This window comes from Salvelinus alpinus, chromosome 23 (assembly GCF_045679555.1).
Source record: "Salvelinus alpinus chromosome 23, SLU_Salpinus.1, whole genome shotgun sequence".
NCBI lineage: Eukaryota > Metazoa > Chordata > Actinopteri > Salmoniformes > Salmonidae > Salvelinus > Salvelinus alpinus.
Window position 1 is genome coordinate 33486832 of NC_092108.1, and position 14831 is coordinate 33501662.

At 42.4% G+C, this 14831-nt stretch overlaps 1 protein-coding gene across 5 annotated transcripts in view; it reads right to left on the reverse strand.

Moving 5' to 3' along the window:
- Positions 1 to 2725: 2725 nt before the first annotated feature.
- Positions 2726 to 14831, reverse strand: part of LOC139550834 (solute carrier organic anion transporter family member 5A1-like) — a 28718-nt gene continuing 16612 nt past the window's right edge. For 4 of the 5 annotated variants that reach the window (XM_071362020.1, XM_071362019.1, XM_071362016.1 and 1 more), the window contains 5 exons: positions 12587 to 12785; positions 8454 to 8613; positions 7811 to 8052; positions 7519 to 7583; positions 2726 to 6358 (listed from right to left, as the gene is read on the reverse strand). In XM_071362020.1, the coding sequence (XP_071218121.1) occupies positions 5886 to 6358; positions 7519 to 7583; positions 7811 to 8052; positions 8454 to 8613; positions 12587 to 12785 (1139 nt within the window). In that variant the 3' untranslated portion in view covers positions 2726 to 5885. Of the gene's footprint in view, positions 6359 to 6980; positions 7091 to 7518; positions 7584 to 7810; positions 8053 to 8453; positions 8614 to 12586; positions 12786 to 14831 lie in introns of those variants that run through there. The other variant, XM_071362021.1, reaches the window with a different exon arrangement.

The window sequence follows — 14831 nt, forward strand, 5'->3', positions numbered from 1 at the left end:
AGTGGGAGGCCCCGGTGCACAACTGAGCAAGAGGACAAGTACATTAGAGTGTCTAGTTTGAGAAACAGACGCCTCACAAGTCCTCAACTGGCAGCTTCATGAAATAGTACCCGCAAACACCAGTCTCAACTTCAACAGTGAAGAGGCGTCTCCGGGATGCTGGCCTTCTAGGCAGAGTTCCTCTGTCCAGTGTCTGTGTTCTTTTGCCCATCTTTTCTTTTTATTGGCCAGTCTGAGATATAGCTTTTTCTTTGCAACTCTGCCTAGAAGGCCAGCATCCCAGAGTCACCTCTTCACTGTTGACATTGAGACTGGTGTTTAATGAAGCTGCCAGTTGAGGACTTGTGAGGCGTCTGTTTCTCAAACTACAGAGGGACTCATCTTTAAAAGGAAGAGTCCTAATAACCAAGGCTGAAGGTATCTCTAGGCTAACATGGTGGGCTGAGTATGGTGGGCTGAATTTTCTGGACTTTACTACTTTAACTAATACTTTTAAGATCAATTGGATAAAATAATTCCGAAGAAGACCCACTTCTATGTGAAACGTTATTCCTCATGTCTTCTCTACTTTTGGTGGCCTTAACTTCATCTTGGTTTGCAATTATAATATTGACAAAGTTCCAGTGAAACTCTGCTTTTCATTAGCAGGTTTTCTTGTCATGGTCCTTAATTTAGAATAATACATTTTCTCCACACAAATATTATATATGGAATAATCAGAACATATTGTATAAAAATACCTCTTTGTTACACTATTGTGGAGATGTACTGCTTGGATTCTTTACCTACGATAGAAATAAGCTGAAACATTATGTAATTCATTTCATTATTCTTTTGGCCAAATGTAATATTTCACAAATGTAAATACAAAACACCACATTTTATTACCTGGCAAAAAGAAATTGAACTATATTTTAAGACAAAAAAGTTTATAAAGAATTATAAATGTGTGTATATCCTTTAAGGTCCTTGTGTAATGTGATATTGTACCCCCTAGCCCAATTGTCCATTGTATAGCCTTTATATATACACTTGTGTTCCCCATGTACTTTTTGTATTTATTTGTTAATAAAAAAAAATATATATTGTTACTGCAGGTTGGGGGGACAGAGCATCAATTTTTGCACCACTGTCCAGTTAGATCAATGTTCCAGCATTGTTTCACTGTATTATGCACACCCCAAAAATAGTATATTATATAATATTTTGGACACTGTCCAAAGTGGCCTTGAATAAACATAATTAACCATCTATCAAATAAAAGATAACTCCCATTGAATATGATATAGTTCACCCAAATAGCAAAATGACATATTGGTTTCCTTACCCTGTAAGCAGTCTATAGACTAGATATGACAACAATCCATGCTTTGGTTTTGTTTATCTGGCCACTGTTTCAAACACTATCTTTTTAGCGTGTGTGGCACAAATTCAATGCAAGACAACGGTACCTATACTGAAAAAATATATAAACGCAACATCAAATTTTATTTGTAACATGCGCCGAATACAACAGAGCTGTGTTCAAATAGTATATACTACATAATATACTATTAGTTCATTTTAGTATACTGTAAACGAACGGTATCCTTTCAGTTGAGTGTACTAGAGATTCGCCTGTCTACCGGAAGTTGATGCTATTGCTATGCAACCTCTTGCTAGCTTGTTAGCATAACAAATGACTAGCTGGACTTCGAGTGTGTTCGTAAATTCAAATCTGGAGAGCCAGTGCACTCTGGGCATTCGTAAATTCAGGGCGTGGTCAGATTGTCCATTCGTAAATTCAGAGCTCTTCACTCTCATGGCACACACTGGACGCTCCGAGGAGTAAGGTTGATCCGAGCATTCTGACCTCACAATGGCAGTCAAGCACCCGAGCTAACTGGCTAGCTACTTTCAGACACAAGTGAGAGAACACCTCTCTGACCATTTTACTCACCCTTGCAGAGCTGGCTAGGACATCACCTCCAAATCATCCTAAAGTATTTCAAATTGATTATGTAGCTCAAAGTCCCTTGTAGATGATTTGGACATGGGTGAAAAATTATAATATTAATACCATGACTTGAAATGGATTTGTGCCACAAATGCTATAACCACAGATAGGAGCAGTTACCAGTATCTTCCCTAACGTTCGCATTTGGAAACAGTGGGATTAGGGCCTAATGGATTTATTTCAATTGACTGATTTCATTATATGAACTGTAACTCAGTGAAAATGTTGCATGTTGCGTTTATATTTTGGTTCAGTGTAGGAAAAATGCATCCTTCATACAGTATTACATCCCTACTCTGCCTCCTTGAGTACAGCCTCCTTACCTGTCAGGGTCAATGGAAGAAGACAGTCCACAGCGCCACACAGTGTTTGCATACCAAATGGCACCCTATATCAGTGTTTCCCAACTCCAGTCCTCCAGTACCCACAACAGTACACATTTTTTGTTGTAGCCCTGGACAAACTGATTCAACTCATTGAGGGCTTGATGACTCCTTGAATCAGGTGAGTTTGTCCAGGGCTACAACAAAAATGTGTACTGTTGTGGGTACTGGAGGACTGGAGTTGGGAAACACTGCCCTATATAGTGCACTACTTTTCAAGAGGGCCCATAGGTAAAAAGTAGTGCATTGTGTAGGGATTAGGGTACCATTTGGAACACACCCATGACCAGATTTAATCATGTTACGTGTTTATTACCTGCTCCAACAAGCACTTCTTGACCAAAAATCGTGATTCAATTCAATATTTATTTTTCGGAATTTTAATTGACAGATGTCAAGTATCGAAGGAATTTGTAAACAGTGTGTCCACAAACAATGTACATTTCCTTTCTTATGATGTCAACCATATAGCAGAGGCATTAACTTGTCATTAAAATACTGTCATTTGAAATTAAATAAATATAATACTGCAAAAAAAACACAAAAAACATAAATCTACAATCTACCTGAAATAGTCCTTATGGTGACATCCAGGTCAAATCCTTATTTTATGCCACATACAAAGACTAATAAACAGCACTACACAGGGCGGTAAGAGTGAGAGCTCCTCTCTCCTAGCTCCAGAGGAACAGTAGGTTTGCCGGTGAGGATCACAAGAGTACCAGAATTCTGCAGCAAACATCCTGGTACTATAGGTACAGTATAGGTTGAAAAGGTCAAATGATGGCAGCAAGTCAATCAAAAATCCTAGAGTCAAATTCTTCACAGTCCACAGTCAGTCTTATCATTGAGTTCCATTACATGAAGTCAAGAGCATTTCAGAATCAGCAACATCTCAACTTCAATCAATTAGTAGGAAAAGTAGGCACTGAGAAACATAATACTGTAGCCTTTCACTAACCGATTCAATAACACTAAAGTTAGGAGAATCCTTGTCGCAAAATGTAGTCTAGCTAGAATTGTGATTAATTTGCACCCGATTTACTCGATGTATTCTACTTTTTCTTTCACATGAAATGGAATGTTTGACTAAGAGTTATGTGACTTATTTCCATTAATAATAGTGTCTGGAGTCCTGAAAAATTATTACATGCAGCAATTATGTCTATCACAACTACTATCGGATGCATTACACTGTTATTCTAGCTGACAATGTCAGTCATTTTACTATAAAGAGCTATGGTACCCTTCCATATTAACGGTAACATGTTATAATATCCCATAGTTTTAACGCTATTAACTCTAAACCAACAGCCACATTGTATCATGGAAGTAATAATAATGTTTTATTGTTACATACACCGGATAGGCGAAGTGAAATTTGTTGTTTACAGGCTCAGTGCTGTTCCACCTGCCCAAATTCAACATAGATACATAGAAAAGCATAATTTTTGCTTCTAATATTTAAGTGTTAAAATAAACTGAAAATTACGATTATTCCACCAAATAATTATCTAGTTATTTCTCTTGGGGAAACACCACAGCTTCATTTGAGTCTTTCTACAATATTGCTTACCACATCTGACTAGCAGGTGTCCTCAACCACCCTGTAAAACCAAAAGCAATATGTACTTGAATATTGCATGTTACACCCATGAACTACTTGTTTCAACGATCTTGTTGCCCTCCAGCTTGTATCACTAGTCTCCGAGAAGTAGTGCTGATCTAGAATCAGGTCGCCTCTGTCCATGTAATTGTATTGATTACTGAGCTGTGGGAGTTAGTAACTCCCAGCCCTAAACTCGATTTAGCACTGCTTAAGAAATTAGTCTGATGTCCTTTGAATTAATACAAAGATACAATACAAATACAAACAAAACTTCACCAAAAGGCAAAACAAACAACCTCAGCAGCCATGATTGATATCCCTTTGACAGTTGTTCAGTAGAACATGCTCTATCGTTGACATAGTGAGTAGTTGCATTATAATAATTATTATCGGTTACACAATACATGGGAGAAGTGGCCCTGCTGTTGGTAAACCAATTCATCTAGGCATCCAGTTACAGACCTAATAAGCTAATCTAAACTACTGGCCACAGACTCCCAGTCTTCGCTCGAAGGTAAGGTGAAAGCCGGTGACAGAGGCTACTTACTAAACTACTGACTAACAAATGTGAAATAGTGGTTGGTTTGTGTGGATTAGCTAATCATGGGAAGCACAGCAGAGTCTCTTTGCACCAGCAGCACTGGTCTGGTCTGCTCCACCACAGAGCCAGCAGGGGGTCTGGTCTGCTCCACCACAGAGCCAGCAGGGGGTCTGGTCTGCTCCACCACAGAGCCAGCAGGGGGTCTGGTTCTGCTCCACCACAGAACCAGCAGGGGGTCTGGTTCTGCTCCACCACAGAACCAGCAGGGGGTCTGGTTGGTTAAAACATTGTATGCATGCCAAACAGCACCTTATTCCCTATGTAGCGCACTACTCTTGCCCTGGTCAAAAGTGGCACACTATAAATGGAATAAGGTACCATTTGGGACGTATACATTTAAATTAGGATTTTTGTCTGAAACAAGACATGTTAATAAGAGATCGGTAAGCAAAAGATGCCTTCGTTCTGTAAAGCCCATGGCACACGAAGCAACACTGAGGGGGGTCATCATGAGTGCACTTAGACTGTGCCCCAAATGGCACCCTATTCCCCATGTAGTTCACTACTTTGGACCAAAGACCTATCGGCCATTGTCAAATGTATAGCACTACAGTATATAGAGAATAGAGTACCATTTAGGATGCAGACCAAGTGTGTCTGAAATAGAACTACGGCGAGGGATATATTTGTGGGCCTGTCTATGAGGTAACCACCGAAGAGTGGTTCTAATTCAAAACGTTTCCAGACACATCTTTTCCAAGTCAACCACTCATCATTACACGCAGGTCTGGGGAGATACTGAATGACATTTCCAGATTGTATGGAAAGGGAAGGCAATGCTCAATGTGTGCTTTTAATACAGCTTGCCATTGAATAATAGGGGGAAAAGAAAATGACCTTGCATAGTAGAGGATTTAGTTTATGCTCGCTGGCCAAGCTGCTTAGCTCAGTCACCTCGTCTTGCTGAGGTCTTAGAATGAACACTAAAACTGAGCAATGGAGGATATTATTCATGTCATTTTCACCTAGCGCCACGCAACAATACCATCACTACGATCGTTCGAGAAGTATCGAAGGTGCACTTTTCTAAAGAGATGATATGCATTCCCTCCCATGACGAAAACAAACCAAAGAGAAAAGGACACCAACATACTAGGTAGAGGGAAGATTTGCTAACTGGGGTATCCATCCCAGTGTCTTCCTGTATACATGTTGACCAACCGCTGCCTGTCTGAGTGACGTCTTGTGCGTGTGTGTGTGTGTGAACGTATACTATAATACCATACGAGTGAGAACCCAGAGTAAGAAAGGCAGACATTGAAGAGAATGTGGATGGAAGGGCGGTAGGAGTTGCCCTCAGACGCGGGCAGACACCTGTTCCAGAGAGCGAGCGGGAGGGCGAGGGGCCGGCGGGGTTATTGCTTTCAGGCTCTTCAGGCTGTTCCCCGGGCAGCTCTGGCTACTGAGGCCCCTGTTGAGGACGGGGATGATGGGAGGTTCATTGCGTGGTATATTAACGGGACAGGAGCGGGTACGGGCGTGTCCCTTGTGTCCCCCGGCGTGGCAGATGAGGTCGCTCACCGTGTCCATGGGCGAGAGGTGTTTCAGCCAGCGCTCCAGACGCTCTTCCTTGTACTTGATGGAGTACCAGGTGAGAAAGATGAAGATGAAGCCAATGAACTTGAGGCTGGCGGCCAGGCCAAAGTAGACGAAGCGGAAGGAAGTGACATCGTACTCCCAGCAGGAGCCGTGGACACCACAGTCCTGCTGCCACAGCATACAGGTGGTGTCGATCACCGCCCCAAAATAGATGGGAGTAGGTATGTAGGCTGAGGAGAGGAGAGAGAGACCGTTATGATACAGAAGAAGTAGATGGTTGTAGGTATGTAGGCTGAGGAGAGGGGAGACCGTTATGATACAGAAGTAGATGGTTGTAGGTATGTAGGCTGAGGAGAGAGAGGGGAGAGAGACCGTTATGATACAGAAGTAGATGGTTGTAGGTATGTAGGCTGAGGAGAGAGAGGGGAGAGAGACCGTTATGATACAGAAGTAGATGGTTGTAGGTATGTAGGCTGAGGAGAGAGAGGGGAGAGAGACCGTTATGATACAGAAGTAGATGGTTGTAGGTATGTAGGCTGAGGAGAGAGAGGGGAGAGAGACCGTTATGATACAGAAGAAGTAGATGGTTGTAGGTATGTAGGCTGAGGAGAGAGAGGGGAGAGAGACCGTTATGATATAGAAGAAGTAGATGGTTGTAGGTATGTAGGCTGAGGAGAGAGAGGGGAGAGAGACCGTTATGATATAGAAGAAGTAGATGGTTGTAGGTATGTAGGCTGAGGAGAGAGAGGGGAGACCGTTATGATACAGAAGTAGATGGTTGTAGGTATGTAGGCTGAGGAGAGAGAGGGGAGACCGTTGAAGTAGATGGTTGTAGGTATGTAGGCTGAGGAGAGAGAGGGGAGACCGTTATGATACAGAAGTAGATGGTTGTAGGTATGTAGGCTGAGGAGAGAGAGGGGAGACCGTTATGATACAGAAGTAGATGGTTGTAGGTATGTAGGCTGAGGAGAGAGAGGTTAGACTATTCTAACACAGCATGCATGTGGTGTCAATGTGGAAGTGGGGATGTACGTGGAAGACAAGGACAGAGGAGCGATACACACTCATTCAGAGAGGTTAGCCAAAGACACTTTAAACATTTTAAAACCTTATATTTCTAGCCTAATTAAGTTTTGAATATTGGCAATAAAAGGGGGGGGGGAATGAACAAAAGATGTCAACCTCAGAGAAAATGTTTTGATTACTGTTCAGTTCCTCTTAGTAATTTTCTGACATGAAATGGGAACCTGTTTTTTCAAATTACATTTTGAACCAGATTCAATGTCCCAATGGGACCCTATTCCCCATATAGTGCACTAAATAGGGACATACCCTAAAAAATAACCTCTCAGTATTGAACTCTGTATTTCACTGAAGCTGCATCACTCACCAAGGGTCCTGAGGAGAACAAACTGCATCCCGAGTGCAAAGGGTCTCTCTTGCTCTTCTACTGACCTTGAGGAGAGGAGGAAGAAGGGAGGAAATGGTGAAGATAGAGGTGCAAAATGATGATAACCTAGGAATCCTTGAAAAGTTTTATTCCATCCTGATTCTAGAAATCACACAACCGGGATCACAGAAAGTTACCATCATTTTGCAACCCGATGAAGAGAACTCACAACCACTATCTCACAATCCCTTCGATAAGTGTGTTTTGTTCAGTGTCTATTCCGGGTCAATACCTAAGAGTGACAATGATGGCGGAGGGCTGAGCGCAGGCCGTGATGAGTGTGACGATGAAGAGGAAGATGAGGAAGGGAATGAGGGTGCTGCAGGTGCGGTCACACTTCCCCGACACGGCATAGCCATTCTCGTTCAGGTAGGTCTTGACGATGACCAGCTGCAGCTGGTTGACTTGGCCGTTAGAGGAGGGGGTGATGACCTGCCTGCTCTGGACACACGCACAGTCAGAGTAGTTCCTGATCTGCGAGACGGAGAGGGAACAGAACACCAGGCATCATTCTCAGCTCATCTTATTGTACTATGGAAGTGAACTTCTAAAGCGCAACTGTGCGTACCACTAGCAGTGTGTTATTCAAGTACTACCAATGTAGACTGTACACAGATGCTTAATTCATGTTTGTTCAATGGTCAGTAAGCTATAACTAGGGTCTAACAATATTGTATTTCCTGATCATGTAACTCACATTATGGCCAGGAAAAACTCCTGGCCCTAGCTTTAGGTAACTTTCCAAAAATGCCCAGGTATTGCAGAAATCCTGTTTGGAATATTTCTAGAAACAGGAGGGAATAAGCAGAAAATCTGGGAATTTGGGGAAAGTTACCATCATTTCGCGACCCTACTTTTGTGACTGAGAGACTCACTCCTGTGCTGTCGTTGCCCACACTGCTGCAGCCTGCCAGGCAGGGGTTGAAGTAGGTGATTCCGTCTGAGCCACAGACTGGAGCGTACTCATGGATCTTACAGCCACAGTTCACATTACACCCTCCAGTCAGGTTACGATGGGTCATAGTCAGAGTAGGACTGAGAAAAGTGAGGGAGAGAGATTATTTAGAGAGGGGGAGGGGAAGAGAGACAGGGAGAAGGAGAGAGAAAAGAGGGGGATGAAGAGAGCTAAATAACGTAGGACATTTTCCACTATCACAACGTAATTCTTATTCAGACTGATTAAACAATGTTAAGAAGACTATCTTACCATGCTGCTATTCAAAGGTCACATTTACACTGAGATTTGCTGCACCAAAATACATTGCTCACAACCGAGGGCAATTACACCAGTTAGCATGTGTACACTTGCTTATTGAACATCTCATTCCAAAATCATGGGCATTAATATGTCAAGTTCTTCCACACCAATCTCGACAAACCATTTCTTTACGGACCTCGCTTTGTGCATGGGGGTATTGTCACGCTGAAACAGGAAAGGGCCTTCCCAAACGGTTGCCACAAAGTCGGAAGCACAGAATTGTCTAGAATGTCATTAGATTTCCCTTCACTGGAACTAAAGGGGCCTAGCCAGAACAATCAAAAACAGCCCCAGAACATTATTCCTCCACCACCTAACTTTCCAGTAGGCACTATGCATTTGGGCAGCTAGCCTTCTCCTGGCATCCACCAAAACCAGATTCATCCATAGGGCTGTCCGACTAAAAAAATATTTGTTGATCGAAAGTTGGCTGTTCTTTCGAGCTATTTGAAACGTGTATTTTTCCATATATAGACACACCCAATGTGTTTTAATAAAATCAACTATATGCATTGAGCTTGTCTGATGCTTTAAGCTTACTGTTTCATTAAATAAGACAAACGACTCAAGAGGGAGCCAGCGATTTAGATAACCAGAAGAAAAAAAACGTAACCTGACCCAACCATCCTCCTCCCGCTCCTGCTGGCTTCTCAGATTCTGCCATTACTCTCCTGAACTTGTCGGTAATGGGTTACACGAGGAGTCGGCAACCTTTCATGTGGAATGACAATTTATCTTACCATTTCTACCGATCTACGTGCCAGTTATGGTTTTCATATGCACATTTGTGGAACATTTTCATTTAATTTATAATAACGTCTTCATATCTGTCTTCATATCTGTGGTTAATACAAATTCTATCCAAATCCAAATGAAAATGAGACAAACCTAAAAAGTAACTTCTATTGTCATTGCCAACTATGTAAAAATATCCCACATAAAGCCAACAAATAAAAACATTGCAGCCTGCAGGTAGAAAATATACTGATAAAAAAAATAAAAAAATATCCTATAAATCACATTGGCTACCTATGGCCTGTCTGCAACGAACTTGCAACATTGTATAAAATATTCTGTGCCCTCAGAGTTTCCAGCGCCAGTGAGCTCGGGCAGACACAACTGTAGTCTATTTCCGCAAGGGATAAGAAGAAGTGCTTGACTTGGGCAGGAGATCACCGGAGCTGAGTACCAGCACCTCAAATGTTCTACTGCTTGATCTCCTGTTCCTCTTATAGAATATTAGCTCAAAAGTATTGTGGAGCTCCTGCACCTAAACACAAATAGCACCAGCACCCAAAATGAGTACCAGAACCTATTTCAGTTCAAAGCATGCACTGATAAGAAGTAAGCAGGTTGGCCTATTTTATGACATTTCCACTGGATCAGAGCATGACATTTTTCTCTTTCACTCTGAGTGGTTATCGAAAGGGAGAGAGCTGGAAAGATTTTTCAAATTGACAATAGTTCCTCAGTGTAGGCTTTGTCAATGAATGTAAAAACAGACTTTGTTTGCTTTTTGAGGTGAAGAAAACATTACTTTGGGACAGGGGCGCAAATTTGATTTTATAAGTGTGGGGGACGTAACATTATTTTAAAACATTTATCCATTCGGATAAACACTCTAAACAACCTACCCAGACCGCTCGGAGACGTCCGCATGGTCCTAAAGCACACCGATAATGGTGGTGCGTTTAGCCAATCAGATCTCCATAATGGGCACATTAATATGCCTACATTTGCACGCAAGCCAGGCAGCCTTTAGGCCTATGTAATTTACTTCTGTGCGTAATCAGGTGCGCGTTCTTACCTTAAAATTGACAGGAGTGTTACAAACAAAAGACAATTACTAAATTGAATTGACAAAACTCGTAAATGGAATGAAAGAAACCAAAACTTGTTTCTCACAAGTGTAGCATAGGTTGTGCGCTCTGCAAACAATGTCCACTCCGACAATTAGAAGGGTAAGACTGGAATAATAATGTATTGAATGCATTAACAGAAATTACCATTACCAAACAAACATTGTAGATTAGAGATGACAGGAATGAATGGTAAATGTACTACTGGTGATATAGTATATGTAATAGGGGAGTGATATACACTAACCATCAAATGCAAACAATTCACACAATGAAGTTATGAAACAATGAATGTGCACAGATTGGTGGGAGAGAGCGCATTCTGGAGAGAGACGTGCATCTGGGCGATGTGTGGTCAATCTGACGTCTGCATTGGTCATGCAGCATTTACGGTGACACGGCCTCTGCAGAAGTCAGGGCATTCATACTTCTTGTGCTTTGCTGAGCTCAGCAGAGCTGTTGTGAAGGAAGTTGTCAAGGAAGTGAGTTTGTTTATACAGGATGTACCACCCCCACCTACCGTCAGCCAATCATGTATATAGAGCTATACAGAGCCCTCCGCATTGTTACAACAGGAGGGAGCATGGTGATGCGGTACATAGCTCCATTTGGCCCCGTAATTGTGTCACACCCTCGATATGGAGCCTCCAACCACATTCTCGGATCAAGCATAAATTGGCTTTTAGTCTAGGCCTCCCACAATGCATTAATTAGTTCACTGAGATGGGCGCAAATATATCAGCACTCTGTGGTACCGTTCTATGAGCTTGTGTGGCCTACCACTTCTCGGCTGAGCTGTTGTTGCTCCTAAACGTTTCCACTTCCCAATAACAACACTTACATTTGACCGGGGCAGCTCTAGCAGGGAAGAAATTTGACGAACTGACTTGTTGGAAAGGTGGAATCCTATGACGGTGCCACGTTGAAAGTCACTGAGCTCTTCAGTAAGGCCATTCTACTGCCAATGTTTGTCTATGGAGATTGCATGGCCGTGTGCTCGATTTTTATACACTTGTCAGCAACGGGTCAATCATAATTGCATCAGGGACAGGCACCCTTTTCCCTTTATAGTGCACTACTTTTCGCCCTATGGGGTGAAAAGTAGCCTTGCACGAGCCTTGGCGTGTGCGAGCCAGAACGGCTCATAGAAACAGGAGCCTATCTCCTGTTTCTGTAGCGTGAGGCAGCTTGATGTACAAGTGCACCGCCTGGACAGGACGCTAGTCTATTGCAATGCCTTACCCCAAATCTATCTCCTTAATGCTGAGTGCCAAGCAGAGACGCATCACAACCCAATTTTACAGTCTCTGTATATCCTGGTCAAAAGTAGTACACTATAAATGGGAATAGGGTGCCATTTGGGATGTAGCCAGAGGTTGGATCTAAGAGAGGGAACAAAGCTCCAGGACTGTAGAACAGAGAGTTAATTCCTCTAGATCATAACAGTGTCATGCATTAGAGTTCTTGTGTCTGGGGAAGGACTGTGTTCCAAATGGCACCCTATTGCCTATATAGTTCACTACTTTTGACCAGAGCCCTATTGGCCTTGTTCAAAAGTAGTGCACTACAAAGGGAATAGGGCTTTCATTTTGGACAGGGACTCTGATGTGTGCCGAGGTGATATTTCACAACAGGGGCCTTCATGATGGTCACCTCTTCTTCTCATCATCACTGGGAAACACACACACACACACACACACTAAACTTCCTCACATTGTTAAATACTTTGATATGGGGTTTTTGGAGGCTGGAATGTTTGCAGAGAAAGAATTCAATTAATTTTGGGGGAGCTGAGAGAAAGAGGACAAGATCGACAGGGATTGCATGAGGAAAAAAAGTTCAGATTGAAAGAGAGGGGTACTGAATGAAGGAAGGAAGGTGTGGTTCTTACCCAGTGGTGTATGGTATGTTGATGCCTCCTAGGTTGATGCTCTCACAGCCCACTATGAACAGAGTAGAGAAGCAGAGCAGAGAGACCCCACTACAGATCATGGCCAGCTTGGCTGACTCTCTGGCTCCCAGCTTCAGCTTCTTAATTATGTAGCCCCCCAGGACTATACCCACCCCAGCACTGGGCACGATGATCACACCTGTGACAGCAGGAGGCAGAGAGAGAGAGAGTCAATGATGCGGTCTCTAGAACGCATAGATTAGATCACGGCAATCTGTTTCACATCTAGACGCATGTTATTCTACAACATCATTTAATTTGGGCCTCCTGTTCATTTTCAAACACATCATCCAAACAGAAAGAGCAGAGTAGAAGCTCCTTTTTAGGGGAGTGCTGAGGAAGCTTTAAGACGGCTAGCTGTACAACTAATGTTCAGTGGACAGAGTGAAGGCCCAGCCAGCAGCCATGAATAATACAAACACTCTTCCTTAAAATAAAGGGGCACCTGGGAGATGGTCAAGTAGTGAGTGTTAAACTCACAGTGGCCCCATTGACGTGGAGTAATCTTAAAGACACAGACCCCTTCAGGCTGTCCCGGAAGTGTCCCTGACTAAGGAGCTTTAGAAGGCAAGGGCTCTAACTGACCTCTGTGGTGAAGCTGGAGACAATAGACCTGTGTTCCAAACAATGCGCTTCAGAGGGGTGTTAGGTGTGTATTGACTGAACAAAAATATAAATGCAACATGTAAAGTGTTGGTCCTATGTTTCATAAGCGGAAATAAAAGATTGCAGATGTTTTCCAAGTGCACAAAAAGCTTATTTCTCTCAAAGTTGGTACACAAATGTGTTTACATCCCTGTTAGTGAGCATTTCTCCTTTGCCAAGATAATCCATCCACCTACCTGAGAGGTGTGATATATCAAGAATCTGATTAACCAGCCGGATCATTACACAGGTGCACCTTGTGCTGGGGGACAATAAAAGGCCACTAAAACGTGCAGTTCTGTCACAAAACACAATGCCACAGATGTCTCAAGTTGAGGGAGAGTGCAATTGGCATGCTGACTGCAAGAATGTCCACTAGAGCTGTTGCCAGGGAATTTAAATGTTTCTTTCTCTACCGTAAGCCGCCTCCAACGTCATTTTTAGAGAATTTGGCAGTATGTCCAACCAGCCTCACAACCACAGACCACGTATATTGCGTTGTGTGGGTGAGCGGTTTGCTGATGTCAATGTTGTGAACAGAGTGCCCCATTGTGGTGGTGAGGTTATGGTATGGGCAGGCATAAGCTATGGACAACAAACACAATTGCATTTTATCAATGGCAATTTGAGTGCACAAAAATACCGTGACGAGAACCTGAGGCCCATTGTGAGGCCCATTTTTTAAAACATTATTTGTGACCAACTGATGCATATCTGTATTCCCAGGTCATGTGAAATCCATAGATTAGGGCCTAATGAATTTATTTAAATCGACTGATTTCCTTATATGAACTGTAACTCAGTAAAATCAATGAAATTGTTGCATGGTAGGCTTATATATTTGTTCAGTATAGATGTGTTTACTAGGGCTGTCAAATGATAAAAATAAAATCTGTGGCTACGGTTCTAGACAAGTCTCTCATTCACCATTGTGGCCTTATTGTAGCTGGCATTTGTGACTGAGACTTATAAAAGTGTGCTTCAAACAATGTACATTTGTGATTGCTAGACATACAAATATGATTATTTATTAATAGCTTTGAAACAAGCTCTAGTTGCGGACGCAACTGGACTAAATTGTGAAAAACTCTTGGCGGAATGCTCTCAGCTTGACTGCCGCGAGGGAGATTAGCACAATATCGTCATAAGTGCGATTTCATGTTCTTTTTTAGTAGGGGAGTTAGGCTACATGCAGCTAATTACATGTTGTACACAAAATACATTATCGACATGTTTGTACAAACTTGGTTGTTGTAATAGTATTGCGAACATAAACACAAACACTAATCTCTCGTGGACAGATGAAACAGCGAGAATCTGTCAAGGCACATAAAATTATGTGAATACGAGCAGCAGTAGTTCCTGGTTTGGGGTTTTCGTCATTGATTATTTGGATTAATTAAGGCGGTGCTTACATTAGGGCGGTGATTTCACAAGCCCGTGTGTGGAGGATAAACGGTTTCCACACCCACAAAGTCAAAATTGGCTATATTGTAAAAATGTATGAAGACAAAAATGTATTTTTTGGCCATGATAAACA